The following is a 20,628-nucleotide window of genomic DNA, read 5'->3' as shown; positions in this document are numbered from 1 at the left end:
GTTTTCCTCCTGCCTGGCTTCCGCATGGCTGTCCTTTTCTTCTTTCGTGTCTTCTTTTCAACAGAAACCATTTAGATGGCGTCATCTGGGCTATCTCTCCGTACGGTGCGCACAGTGCTCCAGCCTGGGTGAGGTCCGCGCAGCTTCTGACTGAACGCTGTTATCTTAGCAGCGGCAGGCTCCTGTGGTTTCCTTATATGCCTGGATGTGGGTGGAGCCTAATGGGGCTTAACTATGAGTAGCTGAATCATCACGCTCTTTTAAGGTGTACTAACTCCCTGCTTTGAACGCTGCCAGTATGACAATAAGAAGCTACCAATCTTAAGTGACAGCGTCTAATAACAAATTCAGTATCTAGGGTATTCTACAAGTTACTCTCTAACGGAAACATTTCGGCGAGGCAAAGGGCATACTGCTGGCGACTGTGCTAGAGTGGCCTGGACCAGGCTGATGAGCATGCTGGGTCGGCTTTGTAGTGCCCTGGTTATAAACACATCAAACAAAAAGAAAATACTCACCTTTTGTCATTTCGGAACTGTGCGGAGAAATCTCTGCAGAGGAGAGAGGAGAGCTGAGTCAGGGCTGGACTCCCAAGATCATCGGGGTCTCATGAAGCTAGAGAGATTAGCTAGTATCTTAGAACCATAAAAGACTTGGATCTGACATAACCAAACTGGTCTTAGCAAAACAAACAGATTAATTGGCTGAGGTATTTGGTCACATCTAAGCATTGGCCATGCCTTAGAAAAGAACAATACTTTTGCCACTGTCTACCATTCACATCAATAAGCCACATCATATTTGAGAGGAGGGGTCTCCTTTCTGGCTATCCTTACAGTGGAGATGGCAAAAACCAGTTAACTGTGATGGCAGCCAACAGGCGACAGGACCACTCTGTCAGTCCCAAATTGAGCACAAGTGGTCCAAAGCTAATACAGACATCTTCCTGTAAGATCCCAACCCAGGTCTCAGAAGCAGTATGTGGGAAACTGGCCTGTCCTCATGCAAAACTCAAGCTAACCTGTTATCCTGAGGGAGGTGGAGGCTGTAGGCTCCAAGGTCATTGTTGTTGCAAGAGATGGGGCTGGGGAGGACTTGTGTCTGTCCGTCCCTGTAGTTCCTGCAGAAGCTGCTTGGGATGGTGTCAGCCTGGAGCCAGGCACAATAGCTGTCTCTGTGGCCACTGTGGTATCTGATTTGGGAGATAAAGCTTCTGGCTCTGCAGGAAATTCCAAGACAGAGACATAAAAACTCAGACTAGGGCCTGGTGGGACCCAAGGACTCATTTTAATGAGCCTGTCCTGGCTAACACCCTTTCAGAAAATGGTTCCCTAAGTAGATGGCATAGCTATCCACTGGGCAATAGTACTTGTGATAACTCCAAATAATATAGTCATTTATTTGTGGAGAGAGAGAGAGAGAAGAAGAAGAAGAAGAAGAAGAAGAAGAAGAAGGAGGGGGGAGAAGAAGAAGAAGAAGAAGAAGAAGAAGAAGAAGAAGAAGAAGAAGAAGAAGAAGAAGAAGAAGAAGAAGAAGAAGAAGAAGAAGAAGAAGAAGAAGAGAAGAAGAAGAGGAGCGAGAGAAGACGAGGAGAAGAGGGAGAAGAAGGGGGAGCAGCAGAAGAAGAAGAAGAAGAAAAGAAGAAGAAGAAGAAGAAGAAGAAGAAGAAGAAGAAGAATAAGAAGAAGAAGAAGAAGAAGAAGAAGAGGAGGAGGAGGAGGAGGAGGAGGAGGAGGAGCGGATATGCTTGTTCTCTGATGAAGAAGGTATACTAAATTCTCAAAGACTTGATGCCAAGACACAAGTGGAACTGTACTTGGAAAAGGCAGATGGAATGCTGGTTTCCCTTCAGTTCTGTTGTTTCTTGAAACAGGGTCTATTCAGTACCCCTGGCTGACATGGAACTTGTTATGTAGACCAGGATGTCTTCGAACTCATAGGGATCTACCTGTCTCTCTGTCTCCTGAGAGCTGAGATCAAAGGTGAGCACCATCACACCTGACTGTTCACACGCTGGCATGACGTTTTGAAATAAGAAGCTTTATTCCAGCTTCCCCAAATGCCCTAGACGTTCTCTGAGGAGGCTCTTCTGATTTAGTTCCCGCTGCCAGGGAGGGTACCCAGTACCTGGGTTTAGGTTTCTGTCTTCCTCGTTCATCACTGACAGACAGATGCCCCTAAACTGAAGTTTAGGGTTCTGTCGGTTCCCTATTCTCCTTTCCCTTCCTGTTGAAAACAAATCTTCCACTATGGCAAACTCTAGCTTGGGAAATTCAGCCTGAGTAAATCGGTAAGTATCCTGGTGCTCCAGAGGCAGGGTGTGTCCTGTTCCCACACTCCCTTAGTCATTCGCCGCGTAAGAAGTGCTCACACCCTTCAGTCCATTGGTACTACTTGTTCGTATCTCTCCGTCCCTAAACTACGGACCCTGCAGAGCGCTCACATCCAAGCACCCGCAGGCGGTCACACCAGTTAGTGTCCAAGATTATGATTGTACATGTTTGTCTCTGTGAGGAACATGTGAACAAATATTTGGGACACAGAGGAAAGGCTGAGAGAGACGAATTGATCATTTTTGTCTCTTGAGTAAACATGGCGTGATTCAGACTAAAGACACTTGGGGACTGCTCCCATCTTAAATAAGTCAAGTTTCTACCACTTTCTTCTGTTTACATGTAACATATTCACCAGAATCATCATCATCATCATTATTGTTATTATTATTATTTTCCTAATAGTACTAGAAGTTGAGCCTAGAACCTTATGCATGCTAGGGGAAACATTCTACCAAAGAACTATAGTGCCAGCCCTATTTTGTTACTATTAATTTTTGAGCTAGAGCCTTCTATGTTGCAGTGGCATGAGATTTGGAAACCTCTCCATCCTCCTTAGAACAAAAGTCCCCACCCTGGGATTCCTCAGGACCATCTGGGAAACCACCAGTGCTGTTGATTCTCAGACCTTACCCCAGACCAACTGGAGTTTTCCAGTAAGTTCCTTGTGAATTGAAGACTGAGTTCCGGCCTATGGGAAGGTCTGGCCAGTTGAATGAGTCAGAATGATTGAAAACAGAGGTTTCCATATTTGGGGAATGGAAGGAAGAAGCGAGAAGAAACCACAAAGGGGATAATGGGACAACAAAGAGAGCAAAGCGCTTCGTGGGAAGCGAGAGCATCACAGGGCGGAGAGCACAGGGTTCACATGTCAGTACTGAGACAAGTGCTGAAGACATTGGGGTGGCCTACGTCACACCCGAGAGAAGTACGAAACATGGAGCTGGGTTCAGTGGCACATATAATCTGAGTACTCTGGAGGGTGAGCTTGAAGCTAGCCTTGGGTCTAGAGTGAGACCCTGACAGAAAGGAAGCAAAGAAGGAAGGCAGGGACTGAGAGAGAGAGCTGATGTTCATGCAGTATTTCTATATCTCGATCCTTCAAATTGTCTACACTGGCCCGTGCACTTGTCTGTGGGGGGGGGGTTGTCTTGACTAAGTTAATTGATGTGGGAAGAGGGGTCCCACTGTCAGTATCTCCATTCTGTAGGCAGCATAGTGCTCCTGGACTCTTTTATGAGTGAGAACTTGACCAGAGCACGATTATGCAAAGGAGTGTGCTGGCTTTTGTTTCTTTCTGCTCTTGACTGTGGGAGTGACGAGACTGACTGCTTAAGCTCCTGCCGCTGTGACTTTCTCTGGCACAGTTCAGCCCACCATACATGCAGGGCTTGCATTCTGGCGCATCCTGCTGCCTGGTGGCTGGAACTGATGCACACGTGCTCCTGGGCCATGTGGGAAAGCCCCCCACGGGGGAGGTAAGCATAATGAGAGCAAATCTCAGATGCTTCTCAGTTCTCCATACAGGTCAGTATCTACAGCTAACTGTGGTCTGACATGTTAGTGGTCGACTCTAAGCCATTATGAATTATGGACATACGAATTCTAGATACCAAATAACTTTTGATTAAAAAGAAAAGCTAAGACACTATCAGGTCTGAATCTTTCTGTTTTGGTTCCGTTTTGAGTTTTGGAGACGGGGTCTCTCTGGGTAGCGCTGTTTGCCCTAGAACTCATTCTGTAGACCAGGCTGACCTCAAACTCCCAAGTGCCGGGATTAAAGGGGTGTGCCACTGCCACCCAGCTATAAGCTCTGACTCTTACAAAGTTCTGTTGCCTGGGTTGCAATGGGCTATGGCATCTATGTTAGGGGATTGAGTTAGGTAATAGCTCTTAATATTTTCCCAGGGTTCCTACCTTTTTCAGGAGGGGAGAGGCTCTCTGGTTGTGAGGTCACCTTTGGCGTCACTACCGTTGGTACTGGACTGTAGTGAGCTAGGGAGGGGTCTCCTAGAGAGAGAATAGTCACACGGCATTTACGGTTTCTGAGGGAAGAATCTGGGGCAGTCTCAGAACTAGCTACAAATACAAATAATGAATGAATCAATGCACATTTATTTCTGGCTTCCTGGGACCAGGCTAGAAAGCACAGGAAGTGAATATTGGTTTCCCAACTCAAACGTAAACTTTTGAGTCTATAAACTGCTTTTCTAGTATCTTCCACAGGTCAGTCATCAAATATTTTTGTACGGAATGATACACGTGACGTTAGTTTTATCATACTGGTTTTTCATGGGGGAAAACAGAGTATCGCTCAACAGAGTTCATTTATTTAGGGAAAATACTCATCTCACAAGAGCTAGGGGGAAACAGTGAAGGGAGCTGGTGGTAGTAAAATGACCGTGGAGCAAAACCTTTGGATCAGATGAGACTTACTTAAAGATCCTTCCAGTCTTTGGGTTCTGAGATTCCAATTACAGGGTTGGAGCGACGGCTGTGCTACAAGCATAAGGATCTGGGTTCTAATCCCCAGTACCTTGTAAAACTCTGACTATGATTGTCCAAGTCTGTAACCTTAGTGCTGGTGGCAGGGAGTGGAGGCAGGCCACTCTGCACAGCCCACTACCCAGTCAATCAGTAAGTTCAGAGAGAGACGGTGTGTCAGAAAACAAGATGGAGAGAGGGACAGCAGAGGACATCCTTTGTGCTCACATATGTGGGCACATCCTCACATACATGCGATTCCTGCTTGAGCATTACTCTCCTGGAAGACTCTGGGACACTTTCTTTCTCTAGGGAGCAGAATGGGGGTTAGTGTTCCTGGAAGCACCACCAAGCAGCTTCCATCCCAAGAACGTTGGCCTTCCTCCAGCCGTGGGTGATTTTTTTTTTTTTTCCTTTTTTTTTTTTGGAGCTGGGGACCAACCCAGGGTTTTCCCTTGCGCTTTTTGCTAGGCAAGCGCCTACCACTGAGCCAAATCCCAACCCCTGATTTTTTTTTTTTTAAAGTTGATTCTCACAACCTTCATTGTTTTGTTGTTCTTTATCGTTCAGACTAGGCCTTGACCTTGGAGATCCAGCCATCTGCCTCCTGAGATGAAAGGCAGGCACCACCACCACCCCCCAGAGTTTTTATTATTATCGTTGTTCTTTAGCATTAATTGGACATGGCAGGGGTGGGTAATCGAGGAGTATTTTGCTTGTTAGGTTTACCCAACTTCCTGATTTCCAGCAACAAGAACACTGTATGTTCTCCCACAGACTTCTGCCTTGCTAGAGATCCAATAAGTTCTCAGGGTGGTAAGACTGAGCACACCCCCTCATCCAAAACCTCCTGCTACTCTCATGCCAAAACAAACATCGATGGTTGTAATAGTTGACATTCACCAGGTTCCACTTAATTCTTTTTTTTTTTCTTTTTCTTTTTTCTTTTTTTCAGAGCTAGGGACCGAACCCAGGGCCTTGCGCTTGCTAGGCAAGCGCTCTACCACTGAGCTAAATCCCCAACCCCTCCACTTAATTATTTTTTTATTTTTTAAATTTATTTATTTATTTATTTATTTATTTATTTATTTATTTATTTTTCAGAGCTGGGGACCGAACCAGGGCCTTGCAATTGCTAGGCAAGCGCTCTACCACTGAGCTAAATCCCCAACCCCAAAGATTTATTTATTTATTATACACTGTAGCTGTCTTCAGACACACCAGAAGAGGGCATCCGATCCCATTACAGATGGTTGTGAGCCACCATGTGGTTGCTGGGAATTGAACTCAGGACCTCTGAAGAGCAGTCAGTGCTCTTAACCACTCAGCCATCTCTCCAGCCCCTCCACATAATTCTTAAACCACTGTTGGCATCAGGACCATTTTCTAGGTGACCAGAGTTCCGAGAGGCTGAGGGGTTTGCCTGAGGACACAAAATGTTACCCATTTTGTGTAAATATCAGAGATAGGAGATGAACCAAGGTGAAGAACCCATTGCCCATGTATTCCTGTCACCGGAGGGGCTGTCCTCCTGGTTTGGTTTAGCTCCAGATCTCAGAACGGATCTCTCTGGCTCCCACAGCTCCCACACTTTGACTCTCCTCGCCTCGGTTGGAGACGGACAGTGTGGAGACGGCTACTACTTACTGATACACTTGAGGTTGGGAGTTGTCCAGTGGGCCACATTCGTGTTCTTGTTGATCACGCACTCGGTCAGGGTGGATGTGCCTGCTTTCCGCTTGAAGCCAGAGTTACAGACATACCGTTCCCTGGAGTTCACACTGTAATTCTTGACCCGGATGTCTGCGTGTTCAATAGATATGGGCGTTGGGCACGTGATGCCTACAGAGCGCGTGAGAAGGGAGAGATGAGAAGACCGGGTTTACTCATGGATATCCTCATGAGAGCCCAAGAAATAGCTCTGTAGCTAGGGTTGAGCATATCCCAGGGGCCCCACAGTATAGAAGCCAGGCACAAACACTTGAGTATGGTGAGAAAGGACACTCACCATCCAAAAGTCTTCTAGGAGTTTCCTTTAAATTCCATCCCTTTAGTGCAGCTGGACACCCAAGAGCCATCAGCAAACCCTCCCTTGACCCCCCTTTTCCCGTCCGTCTCTAAGCTCATGATCTCTGGAAGCTATTCATTCATTTTTCTCCATTTGGGTCAAGCTTGTTTGAGGGATGTCCCACGGTGGTTTTGGATTAATAGCGAGAGTCTCCACATCAGTGTCCTTGTTCCACCAGCAACCAGCATCACTATTAGCCAAGTATACTTGACTTTACTCTTCCTTGGGAGTCTGCTACTCTCACAGGAAAAAGAAAAAACCAAAATGCATCAAGAAACCTACAAGGCTTTTGTCAGAATCTACCCTTCTCGATGTCTTCCCTGTTGGGTCCCCATAATTTCCACGATTCTCCGTGATTCTCCATGACCCTCCTTCTTCATGACCCACCACACTTTCAGCAGACTGCCTTCCACCAACCGTCTTTGCAGACTGCCATGTTTGACTTCTAAGAAAATCTGTATCTGCTCAGCTGGTAACCTGGGTCCTAAGGTTCTGTGATCTTTGCCCTCTATATCTGGCCAAGTCTACTTGGCTTAGCATTGTATTCTTGATCTTAGAGCGCCTGGAAATACTAGACACTCAGATATGTATGGAAAGAATTATAGTTAGGCTTGGTGCAGAGGCTCAAGCCTTTAATCTCAGCACTCGGGAGGCAGAGGCAGGCAGAGCCCTGTGAGTTTGAGGCCAGCCTGGTCTACTTAATGAGTTCCAACCCATCTAAGTCTACATAGTGAGGCATTGTTTAAAACAATGGAATTGAAGGATGGATAAACACTTTCCTGCAACTACAAGCTGGAGGTTGGCCCCTCTGGGGTGATTTGGTCTGGCTTGTTTTATTTCTTCTATCTAGTCAGTTTCTCTGATTATTTCACGTTATCAGAAGAAATAGGAACAAGACCAACTGTCCCAAAGATGAACCTGCCCCAGACAGGTCATCTCTCGTGGTAGCCGGAATTGGACCTGCACCATAAAACTCCAGCTAAAACTGGCTCTGTGTTGTAGAAATGACGTCTGAGGGTTCTAGAAATAGATGAGGAGTCCAAAAAGTTAGCTATTTCTACTGGGGAACACCATAGTTGTTTGACTTCTTTTTAATCCTAGCACTCGGAAGGCAGAGGCAGGAGGATTTCTGTGAGTTAGAAGCCAGCCTGGTCTACATAGCAAGCTCTGGGACAGCCAGGACCACATAGAGAGGCCCTGTCTCAAAACAACAACAAAACAAACAAAACCCAAACCTTTATGTGTATGGGTGTTTTGCCTGAATATGTGAACTGCATGTATCCTGGGTGCCCAGGGACTCCAAAAGGGGTTGCTATGTGGGTGCTGGGAATCAAACCCATATCCTTGGTGTTCTTAACCACTGAGCCATTTCTCTACCCAGGCATTCCTTTTGGATTTTACTTTATTTTATTTTATGTATTAAGTATTAATTAAGTATTGTGTATTAAGTATGTATTAAGTGTTATTAAGTATTATGTATTAAGTGTTTTACCTGATCATTTGTGTGTGTGCTGCATGTGTGCATTATGCCCAGTGAAGATTAGAAGAGGGTGTTGGAGCCTCTGGAACTTGGCATCTGGAGTTACAGATGCTTGTGAGCCACCATGTGGATGCTAGGAACCGAGCCTGGGTCCTCTGTGAGAGCAGCAAGTGCTGTTACCTGCTGAGCCATCGCTCCAACCCCATCTTCCCTCTTTGTCTCCAATTGCACGGAGCTTGCCTGACCTCCTTTTAGAACATTTTGACTTAAAGTTCAACGGCTTTTGAATTTGAAATGGTTTAACTGTGAATCCACCCACGTTTTCAGGACCGCTTTTTCGTCTCCACTGCTTTCTCTTTTGCTTTCAGACTTGGGGATTTTTATCAACAAGTCATTTCACATCTCCTAGGTTTTGAAGTGTTCTCCTCCAGGATTCTTTCAACTCAGCATTCATTACATAGGTCAAGGTTTAAAAAAAAAAAAAACATTCAGGACTTATCACTGGAGAGGTTTCAAACTAGAGAGCGTGTTAGCAATAATTCAGCGTAGTCATCAACGGCTGCCTCCTGAGAGAGAGGTAGTTGTTCAGTCCATGAGAGACCGGACGTCTCAGCATCCCCACCTAGTACTAGAGTCCCAGGGAAGTCCTGGAGCGGTGCTGGCCCTCAGTCTACAACCGAACCCTGAAGATACCAGCAAAGGAATGTCTCAGAAACACGATAAGTGAACTTGCCAGCCAGAGCGAGGTCAGGCAGACAAATGGCAAACACTCCCTTTGTCATGTTCTTTTATGTAGGCTGCCACCAGAGGTGTGGCTCAGAAGAGCCAACCAAGGAACTCCCTCACAGGTGTGCCCAGCGTCTTGGGTTTTAGTTGATCTCAGATGTCATCAAGTTGACAACCTGGAGTATCCATCACAAGTCCCCGTCTTGTCAACTTGACATACAGTTCACATTCTCCTATGCCACACTGGATTTCTGAAGGAAAGCGATAACCAGGTCGTAGTTCCACTTAACATTGTATAATTACCCCACATATAACTGCAAAAACATTATATAATTTAGACTACGTGGAGACTGGCCCATGCCAGGATCTCCCAGGTTGTAGCAGCAAAAGCTAAGTACATTTTGACTCTCCATGAACCCAGAGTCTTAGGTATTCTGTTATTGCAACAGAAAATTAACTATTCTTGGACCTCTTCCTCTTCCTCCTCCTCCTTCTCCTCCTCCTCTTTCTTTTCTTCCTCCTCATTTCCTCCTCCTTCTCCTCCTTCTCTTCTCCTTCCTCCTTTTCCTCCACCTTTTCCTCCTTCTCTTCCTCCTCCTTTTCCTCCTCCTCTTCCTCCTCCCCCTCCTCTTTCTTTTCTTCCTCCTCCTTTTCCTCCTCCTTCTTTCTCTTCTTCCTTCGCCTTTTCCTCCTCTCCCTCCTCTTCCTCCTCCTCCTCTTCTCCCTTCTCCTTCTCCTTCTCCTCTTCCTCCTCCTCTTCAGTGCTATCCATCAATCTTAGGGCCTTGCACATGCTAAACAAGTGCTCTACCAGGATTCTGCTCCAAGGAACCTCTAAGAAGCCCTGACAGTTCAGCCAAGATTGTGAGCTGCAGAGGAGATTTTCCTTTGGTTACTTCTCCAGGCGTGGTTTTCGAGTGCTGACTTGTCACCAGCCCCTCTTTTTATCAACCACCTATTCACGACCTTTAGACCTCCATGACCAGGGTCCCATGCTGTTAGCTCCACTTCTGTAATGTGGAGGCTTAGCTGTAGCTTTGTTTCCCAGGGTGAGCTCATCACTGTCCTGGGGAATCCTTGCTCTGCTGCCACCGCCACTGCTGCCACCTCCGATCGCTTCCTCCGCCGCTGGACTCCCGCCCCCTCAGGTCCATTCTGTCACTGATGCTCAGGAGTTCTGTGCACATCCATCTGACAAGCTTGTTAGAACTAGCTGGCTCCAGCCCAGAGCTACTGAGCTGGGGGAGCTGAGGCAGAGCCCAGGAACCTGTATTTCCGAGTCCCAGCCAGTACAGGCCCTGCAGGTCCAGCCCTGTGCTTTGGGAACAGCTTCGGTCTACAAGTCCCGTAGAGCAAATGGTGCTTTGTTTACGACACAGTAATGGCAGCCTGTCCGTGTCATCTTCCAGGTCATGGCATTGATCCTATAAACAGAGAGTTCTTTTACACAGTCCTCTTCATATGACCTCCTAAACTACTTCTACTCTAGGACTTTAACTTTAAAAAAATACATTTATTTATTTACGTGTGTGTGTGTGTGTGTGTGTGTGTGTGTGTGTGTGTGTGTGTGTGTAGCTTGTCAGTTCCCTGTGCTCAGCTCCGTGTTTCCAAACTTTGAAATCTGTATTTGGGGGTGCTTAGCTGTATGTTACCTTGCTTGGGAAATACTTAGGGAGGTTGTAATGGTGTGGGGCGGGAAGGAACCATGGTAAAAACTGTTCAAATAACCTTAAGAACATTGGCGGCAGAGCAGAATGGAGAATCCAGTGAAACAACCTAGGCCTGCTCTTTAACAAAATGTTCCCTCCTCCGAGAAAGCCTGAACTGTGAATGCCTGGACCTTTGGACCTGTGGCAGGGCTATTACGTTATTTGTGGCTGGACCTTTGCCAGCTATGGATTAGTATCTCCAGAGGCGTGTGAGCTCCGCAGGGAAAAGGCTAGAGGACCTACTCTTTTTCTCCTCTGCTCTAAGCCTGTTTCTTAATGCCTTTTCTTGGGCCAGCAGGGATCCTGTGAGATCATGGTTTGTTTTGCTCCCCCAAAGAACTGGCAGGCCCTGCCATGGGTCGTTTTGAAAGCTTGGAGTCTAAGAACCCCTTCCTCGCACAGGGCATTTCCCATCTCTGTAATTGCAGAGGCAACGCGCTCTGCACAGAACATCGTCTTCCCGATGGCTGACATTGCTATAAACTCTGCTTGGTCCTTCCCCACATGTGGTGCGCTCCTGGAACATGGTGTACGGGGTGTAGAAGATGAAGCAGATGGACCCAGCTGGGAGCGATAAGACACCGTCCAACTGCAATGCCTGAAAAAGCTCAAGGATGCGCAAGAATTAGCCAGGCGGCTTATAAGGGAAAAGCAGGGCGAGCCGTCCCGTCTGGTCAACAAGAGTCGATACATTTCCAGAATGTTTCCGGGAAAGGACTCAGTCACTGTGGCCCTGCAGAACACGCTCACTGCTGGCCAGTAGAGGATCTTCTTTTATCAGAAACTTGTGAAAAGACTGCCTGATAGGATGGGAATTAAAAAAAAAAAAAAAAAACAAGTTGGGGCTGAAAAGATGGCTGTCTCAGTGGTTCAGAGCAAAGGCCGCTCTTCCAGAGGTCCTGAATATATATTCTCTAGGTGGCTCATGACTACCTAGAACTTCAGCTCCAGAGAACCTAACATTGTCTCTGACTCCCTTGGGAATGTATGTACACAGCCCATGGCAGACACGCACACAGACATGTACCTACAGACAGATAAAATGTGAAATAAATAAATCTTGAAGAGAGTAACGAAACGAGTGGATGGCGGAAACAGAAGAGCTGACAGGAAGAGAAGTGAACACGACCTAGATTCTACTCCGTGCACAGTCCATTGATGCTCCTGTGTCCTCTGTCCTCAGCATGGCCTGCATTTACGTCCTGGCCCAACACCTCCCTGCAGTCCTTCCCTTTTGCTACCCCAGACTTCATCCATCTCCTGAGTGCTTGGCAAACATGCACAGAGCCCTAGGTTTGATCGCCACCGCTGTATTAAAGTCAGGTATGTTTTGTTTCCTTTTGTTTTTGAGACAGGGTCTTTCTGTGTAGCTTTGTCCATCCTGGAACTCATTATGTAGACCAGGCTGGCAGCTAACTAACAGAGATCTGCCTACCTCTGCTGGGAGATTAAAGGTGTTCGCCACCACTGCCTGGCCTTAAAGTCAGGTATGGTGATGTATGCCTGTGGTCCTAGCACTCAGGAGATAGAAGCAAGAGGACCAGAAGTCCAAAGGTATCTTGAGTTGCATAGCCAAATGGAGTCTAGCCTTGGCTACCCAAGACCATCTCAATTTCCCCTTCCAAGAAGTCACTACTGTAGTTTCCTAAGGAGGTGCTGTATTAACTTCTCAGCATATTCTTCCCTAAGTCTAAATTGACATTTCCAACCCTTCCTTTTTTGTTAAGTTTTTTCAACCTCTTTTTTTTTTTATTTATTTGTTTTGCATGTGTGTATCCAAGCTGTGGCTTTTGTGTGGTAATCACTTGCAGAAATCAGATTTCTCCTTCTATCATGTGGGCCCTAAGGATCACAGTCAGGTGAGCTTTGTCATTTCAATCTTTCCTTCCTTGGTAGCTGAGCTCCCCTATGCTGGGCTTGCACTCCTCTCTCCAGGATCCTGAGCCAGGCAGGACCAAGCACGTGCTTGTGTACGTCCCACATGTTACTCTATTACTTCAACGTAAGAGTTTAATCAACTTGCCATTCTCTCCTCCTAACAAGTCTTGAAGCTGGTGTGTGTGTGCGTGTGCCTGTGTGTGCCTGTGTGTGTGCGTGTGTGTGTGCGTGCGTGTGTGTGTGTGTGATTTCTGTTAATTGCTTTCAAGGTTGACTCTTTGATTCTGTACCTTTTACTGAACTGTAGACCCAGAACATCAACTTCATGCTGAGACCCACAGCAACACTGCTAAAATTACAGGTCAGCTCAGGGAAAAACCGATACCTTAGTAACAGTACGTCTCTCAAAACCCAAAGTATCTGCCTTGATTTAAGTCTTTCATGGTTTTCTATAAAAAGTGTTTTATGCTATTTAAATTTTGTATTGTATTTAGTGCTTATGGGTGTGTGCCTGTGTGTGTGTGAGTGTGTTTGTGTGTGCCTGTGTGTGTGCCTGTGTGTGTGCGTGTGTGTGTGTGCCTGTGTGTGTGTGTGCCTGTGTGTGCCTGTGTGTGTGTGTGTGTGTGTGTGTGTGTGTGTGTGTGTGTGTGTGTGTGTGTGTGTGTGTGTGTGTGTGTGTGTGTGTGTGCGTGAGCTCGATGCGCATGTGTGTAAGTCAGAGGACAGCTTGCAGGAGTTACTTCTCTCCACCCGAGGGATTTCAGGATTCAAGCGCAGGTCCTCAGACTTAGCAGCAAGCACCCTTTCCAGCTGAGCCCTCTCTCCTTGAGCTTTCAGCACGCCAGTCTTCTATACCTTTTCTCAGATGTGCTAAGGGTTTAATGTTTTAAAATATTTTTGATTTATCCTTTGACAGGGCCAGGTATGTATATAACGTGTTTTGATACTATTCACTCTCCAAGGACTTCCTCCTTTCACCTGGAGATTTGCTCTAATTCCCTTCTTCTTTTAAATAAGGCCTTCATTCACTACACATCTTTTAATAATATATATTGTGCTCAATGTTTTATGTCAACTCAACACAAGCCAAAGTCAGCTGAGAAGAGGTAACCTCTCAGCTCAGAAAATACCTCCGTAAGATGAGTTGTAGGCAGACTAGTAAGGTATTTTATTTTTCTTCTCGTCTCTTCTCTCTCTCTCTCTCTCTCTCTCTCTCTCTCTCTCTCTCTCTCTCTCTCTCTTCCTTCCTTCCTTTCTTTTTTGCCAGTCTAAAAGTTTATTATAAGTGCATGGTGGGGCAGATATCTCATGAACACCCAGGTACCTACTGTGCCCTACTGTGTCCACCAACTCCTTGGTGCATCCTCCCCTGCCTCCAGACTTAATTATTACCCTCAATTGAATGAGTCCTGGGTTATTTAGAGTCTTTTTTAAAAAAAAAAAGCCAACATCAAAATTACCCAAAGCTAGAGGAAAACAAGTCAATTCTCATATAGTGAGCTCAGTGCAGATCTTTCTGCCCATTGGGCAGCAGTTGGTATGTCCAGGCACACCCAGAAGCTGGTATTGGTATGCCCAGGCACACCCAGATGAGTGTAACCATATACTGCTTTTACCGAGTAGAGGACATCAGAACCCACACTGGTGACTCACACACAGTCCAGGTTGTACAGTCCCACACATTTGTCCCTTTTCCATGCTAACAGCTGTGGCCTGTCTGCCCGAATGGCACAGCTCAGTCAGGGAGTGGTCACACAGTAGTGCACAAGGTCAGTTCTTAGGCAGTTCAAAAGGTCAAGGTGGAGCACATGGTGGCTCAGAAAATATCAGACAACAGATCTTGGTGACTTCTTCAGCAATCACAGCCAACACTGGGGGAACTTGTGGGGGGAAAGGGTTATCGTGTGCCACATGGGGCTGTCGTGTTGCTGGGAAAAAGGGGTGAAGCCACAAGCTTACTAGACATTGAACCAGGAGGATGACACATTGCCACCATGGGTAAGGCATTTACTTAATTAGTGATTGATGGGGGAGGACTCAGCCCATTGTGGACGGTGCCATGTCTGGGCTGGTGGTCTTGGGTTCTATAAGAAAGCAGACCGAGCTTGTAAGTAATTCGTCCGCCTTCGTGGTCTCTGCTCAGCTCCTGCCTCCGGTTCCTGCCCCCATTTGAGTTCCTGCCCTGACTTCCTCTGATAATGAATTGTGGTGTGGAAGTGAAAGCTGAATAAACCCTTTCATCCTTGACTTGCATTTTGCCTGTAGCATTTCATCACAGCAGGTGAAACCCCCGACTAAGAAATTTCAGTTAAAAACAAAATTTTTAATGTATATGGTATTTTGCCACAACAAATATCTATCCGCCATATACATACACAGTGCCTGCAGTTGCAGCAGAGGGCACTGGGTGCCTTGAACTGGAGGTACAGATGGCAGTGAACCTAAGTCTTCTGGCAGAATATACTGTGTTTTTACCTGCTGAGCCATGACACATAGAGTTTTAATACAGTTGCTTGCATGAGCATGGGCTACACCAATAAATAGAAATAACTACACAGCCACCAGGGGTCACATTTGCTGACATTACAGGCTTGAGCCTCCATACCCGGCTTCGTTATTGTGTTATTTTAAAGGTCGATTAATAAGGTATCACTGTTTACCACCAAGTGATATCATATTACCTCACGCCTACAGCATAAGAACCTTAAACAGGGCTGGAGAGATGGCTTGGCCAATAGGAGCTCTTGCTGTCCAAGTGTGAAGATCTCAAAGAGTTCAAATCCTCTGCACTCGTGTAAAAATGTTAGATGTGGTTGTGTGCATCTGTAACCCCAGAACTGGGGGTGGGGAGACAAGAGGATCTCTGGTAGCCTAGCTCCAGGTTCAGCAAGGGACCCTATGACAAAAGAATAAGGCGGGGAGTTATTGAGCAGGACACTAAACGTTCTCCCTTGGGCAATGCATGCACAAACACACGTGCACACACACATCCTTAACAACTCTGTATATCCTTTCCCAGCCTTTGGGTTGTTACTGTTATCACTCGTTTCCCTTTTAAATACACTGTAATACACCAATGAAGGAATTGTTATTATTTTTGGCTTGAACAGCAAGATTATCTTTTACCACCCATCAATGTAAAGAGGTATTTATGCCACTGATCATTTCCCTAGCATTTTGTACTAAGAGGGTTTTGCATTGTCTACTTTGTATTTCTGCTAAAAAAGGAAGCCCATATTAGGTCTTTCAATAGTGAATGGCCCTCAAGGTAAACATAGGAACAGTTGATATTTAGATGCACAGAGTTATCAAAATCCTGCAGCCAACCCAAACAGCGAGTGGTGGCGAGCTATTTAATTTACAAAGCTGGTTTCACAATGACATTAGAAGCGATATATTTCATTGCAACGGTAACTTTCCATTTCCTTCAGCCTTAAGTACAACTTTTAACCTACCATCTAAGGATAGATATCTCCTTAGACATCCAATGCAAGTCTACAGCTATACCATACTAAACTCGATAGGGCTTGTCTGGTCTTGGAAGCTAAGCGAGGCCGAGTCTGGTTTGTACTTGGATTGGGAGATATCTAATGTAAGCAAGTTTCATCTTGTCTGGGAGATTTCAAGCACCATGAAGATGGTTAGTGTATTTCACAGTTCCCTAGTACTCCTTACACAATTCTAAGTCTCGTAACTACAGGTATTTCTAAGTTGGGAGTTTATGAATATATATATATATATATTATATGTATATGGAAACTGGGACTAACTTAGAGTTATGCCACTTTCAAAGTTCTCACATAGCCAGTCCTAACGAGCATTAGCATGAAGCATGAGGCTACACCTCTTTCTGTTTCCCAGAACCTGTGGATCAGGCTTCTTTATCAAGGTGGTTTAGAGTCTAAGATGGGCAAGGATCCCTGGCCTCCTCACGTCTGGAGGTCAAGAGTGGTCAGGTTAGCATGCCCCTCCCTTCCTTTCATGAGGTCGGCATTCATTCCAGCACTGTCTTTCCCTGAGCCTCCCACTTGAAAGGGGATAGATGCTAAGACACCGGGAAGAGAAAATGTGGCTCTTGCCTTCCCAAGGCTCACTCGAATCCGACGTGCCCAAACAGCCAGGGCACCTAGGCTTCCAGTGACCTATATTTCTTCCAGGCTGAAGCTCCAGCCAACTCATCACACTTCCTCATGGTGCAGTGAATACAGGCTGTACTCACTCAGCTCACTGCCCCGAGAACTCAGCCATTCCTCCTTCCCCAAGTTCCTTCACTAGGTCTCCTAATCAGCTTCAAGGGTCAGATGGCTGGGTGGCCACAATTGTAGAATGGAACCGTTCCATACTGTGTGAACTCAGCAGGACTTTGCTTGCCGGTTTCCCGGAGACACCAGCTCTGCTTCAGGACTTCCTTGTCACTCACTGAACTATTGCAGAAGCTGCAGTCTCACTTGCAGTCTCAGTCTCCCCTGTCTTGTTTGTTCCCTACATGCCCAGAGCACATGTCCACCGTGCAGCCTAGCACTGCACTTCCTCCACAGACCCAAAAGTCCCCACGGCATTGCCCAGAAGAGTATCAAGGCTCCCAAGGAGAAAGCCTTCCAGTAACATCTACTACCATTATGTGACAAATAACACTAATGTCATTCCTAGAACACAGGTGAAGGGATTCTATAGGAAAGAGAACCACCAGGGCCAGGCATAGTGGTATACACTTGGGAGACAGATCTCTGTCATGGACAGCCTGGTCTACATAGAGAGTTTTAGCTAGCCAGTGCTACACAGTAAAACCCTATCTCAAGGGAAGGAGGAGGAGGAGGAGGAGGAGGAGGAGGAGGAGGAGGAGGAGGAGGAGGAGGAGGAGGAGGAGGAGGAGGGAGGGAGCAGAAGGAGAAGGAGGGAGCAGGAGGAGGAGGGAGGAGGAGGAGGGAGGAGGAGAAGGAGGGAGGAGGAGAAGAAGGAGGAGGAGGAGGAGGAGGGGAGCAGGAGGAGGAGGAGGAGAAAAGAGAATACAGTTTCCCAAAATGTTGCCTCTTAAATACTGCTATGCTGCGACAACCTAAATACCCAGCAGTCAGGAGGCAACCAATGCTGAATCATTGCTCTAATAATAAGTAATAGTTTAGTTGGGTATGGTGTGCACACATTCCTCTAATCCCAGCACTGAGGAGGCTGAGGTAAGGGAACAGGGAGTCATTCTTCACCTGCCATATTGTTTGAGCCTCTCTCTCTCTCTCTCTCTCTGTCTCTCTCTCTGTCTCTCTCTCTGATCTTCTCATCTGGAATTCTCCTGTCTTTGCACCACCTCTCAACCCACCAAACTGTGTTGTACATCCACTCCTATGGGTTCAGGTCCTCAAATCTGGGTGGCAAGTATTTTTACCCACTAAGCCATCTCCTCAGTAGCCAGCCACGCCTTTATTTATTTGTTCATTTATGCTTTTCGGTCTTAGTGTGTAGCCCAGACTAGCTTTGAACTAGAGATCCTCCTGCATCAGCCTTCAGAGCTGATAAAAAAAAAAAAAAAACCCATTACATTCGGTGCTAATTTACTGTTGACACAAGTTACAACACAAAGACTAATGACTAAAGACAGAGCTAAATAAGCCATACAAGAAAGAGCAACATGTGGTATAACTCCATTTATATAAAATACTAGAAAGTGCAACAAGTCCAAAGAAAAAGGATAAACTGTTGCAGACTTGGGCAGGAGAGAAGGATTTTGGAGGACACAGGGAACTTCTTAGTATCCCTGGCTTGGTTTGCCGATAGTTCCAAGAGTATACACTTTCATCCTGAAACGCCACGAACTGCACAGCTTAAATACATGCAACTTTACTGGAGTCAGTTGTGACCCAGTAAGGCTGTTCTTAAAACCAAGATTCGGGTGCCAGCTCATGGTGTCAGTGGAACCTGAGCTGCAGGGAGACCTTCCTCAGGCAATAGGGAGGTGCTTCCTCTAGGCTGAGCTGGACTAAAACTACATTCACTTTCAGATTATTTGAAATATCTGCAGGCGATTTCTGGCATCTTGGGACCATTCTCAGCTTGCTCTCCAGCGAAGAGGAATTTACCAACAAAACCCAGCTTTACAGATGCAGGGTGGGGACCCAAGAATCACAGCCTTGGGAAAAATGAAACTCCTGAGCCAACCCCTGGCACAAGTCTGAGTGGGATAACTATGACCAAGTCCCAAGGAGACTTGGGAATCAGATGCCCATCACCAGGAAATCTTGCTCAAAAACACTCAGGGCTAAGGAATTGCTGTCTCCCAGGGAAGTCCATGGATGACTTCATTGTCCTGGGTCCCCAAGCCATGTGCACATTTGCAATCATGTTCTTTCACGCACATTTCTGCACACTGAGTACGTAGATTTTTATCAGACTGAAGAATTTCATGATTATAAAAAGATGCAACGTCCCGGGTCGGGATGTTGCTAGACCCATCTGTTCTTTCTCTTTTCTTCTGGACCCAGGAGAACAAAACTAGGAGTCTCACTCGTTCTTATCGAGATTAGAGCTAGGCGACACACTCTGAAACATATAACACCCCCTCTTCCCTAGGAACACAGTCCCTCCTCCTCTCCAACAGTCCGAACCCTGAGGCGCACTTGAGAACCTGGGACTTGTTTCCCACCGCTCAGATGCGCAACCTGCCTGCCCCACACATTTTTTTTCTCCCGGGGGACCCCAGTCCATCTAATTTACTTGGACTTGAAAGTCATGAGGGGTGGTTTTTCCTCGGGCCCCTCCTGGAACCCCACACGGCGGCGCGACACCCCACAGCTGCGCGAGTGGGCTGGCAGAGGCACGGGCGCACATTTCTCTTAAGTCCCTTAAGTCTTGCCGAGCTTGTCAGACCTGCTCTCCCTAAGTCACCGAAACGCCGGTGGGGTCGCTCGACTCCCTTGCACGCCTGACCCGGGAGCCAGCCTAGAGCAGGGCCAGGGGCCACTCTCTTATTTGCGCTCTCCCAGGTTCCCTCCACGTGTTCCCCCTCCCCCGCCTCCTCTATCCCCCCAGACCCGCCACGATCCTCTCCAGCCCGACTCCTGGCTCAACTCCGGGAAGATATGACGCCCCCCCGCACCCCCCCAACACGGATCAAGTTCAGCTGGGCGTAGGGGCCCCCCACTGCTCCCCTGTTCCGGCGCAAGACGCTCCCTACCCGGCGTCACCCGCAGCGGGAGCAACAGCAGTAGCAGCAGCAGCGGCGGCAGTAACCTCGGGAGGGCGTGGACTCCATAGCCCCGGAGCTGCGGCGAGGCCATAGCCGATCGTCCCTCACAGTGACCCACCGGGACGCAAGGCTGGGGTCCCTAGGAGGTGGCGAGCTCAGCTCAAGGACCAGCTGGCTTGCCAGAAGTATTCGCTTTCGCTTTTGCTTTAGCCCCCGGGATAGCAGAGAGGTGCGAAGTGGTGACAGATCTGTGACTCAGCATCCCCACCCCTACTTTGGAAGAAGCCCCGGCAGCCTGGAGTGACGCCCCCTCCCCACTGAGGCTGCTCCTATCCCCCGAAGCTTGGAGCTCTCACCCGTTCTAGCCGGTGATCTTCCCTTTCATTCCTCAATGCTGTCTTCACTGCAGAGGCGAACTCCTTTGGGTTCACTTTGCCGCTGCGCGCCCACACCTGACAATAGCCTCCTTCACTTGTGATCTGTCCTGGCTTTTGACCTTCAGTAGTTCAGCTCGCAACTTTCAGAGTTTCCCTCTAGGTAGCCCTGAGATTGACTGTCCGCGCTCTGCGTCCCTGGGTGATTGAGTAGGTGTCGCCCCAGGGCAGCCAATGGGCAGTCTACACCCAGGTCACTTTCCTGTTGCAGTCTGACTCCAAGAAACTGCTCCTGGCTTCTGGCTTCTACACAGCTGCTCCTGGCTGCCTGCCTGCAGTGGCTCTGGCAGTGGCCCAGGTCACTTTGACTTTTTCCTGCTGTACCTTTCCAACTCAAGG

At 47.2% G+C, this 20,628-nt stretch overlaps 1 protein-coding gene across 3 annotated transcripts in view; it reads right to left on the bottom strand.

Annotated features, from left to right (window-relative positions):
- The window catches only part of Il15ra (interleukin 15 receptor subunit alpha), a 30,437-nt gene extending 10,242 nt beyond the window's left edge, over positions 1 to 20,195 (bottom strand). For 2 of the 3 annotated variants that reach the window (XM_032884848.1, XM_032884849.1), the window contains exons 1-5: positions 19,844 to 20,195; positions 6,465 to 6,659; positions 4,251 to 4,343; positions 1,022 to 1,219; positions 519 to 551 (exon numbers count right to left, since the gene is read on the bottom strand). In XM_032884848.1, the coding sequence (XP_032740739.1) occupies positions 519 to 551; positions 1,022 to 1,219; positions 4,251 to 4,343; positions 6,465 to 6,659; positions 19,844 to 19,946 (622 nt within the window). In that variant the 5' untranslated portion in view covers positions 19,947 to 20,195. The remainder of the gene's footprint in view (positions 1 to 518; positions 552 to 1,021; positions 1,220 to 4,250; positions 4,344 to 6,464; positions 6,660 to 19,843) is intronic. The other variant, XM_032884850.1, reaches the window with a different exon arrangement.
- Positions 20,196 to 20,628: the final 433 nt, after the last annotated feature.

This window comes from Rattus rattus, chromosome 14 (genome assembly GCF_011064425.1).
Source record: "Rattus rattus isolate New Zealand chromosome 14, Rrattus_CSIRO_v1, whole genome shotgun sequence".
NCBI classification, from domain to species: domain Eukaryota; kingdom Metazoa; phylum Chordata; class Mammalia; order Rodentia; family Muridae; genus Rattus; species Rattus rattus.
This window is presented reverse-complemented; position numbering and strand designations above follow the sequence as displayed.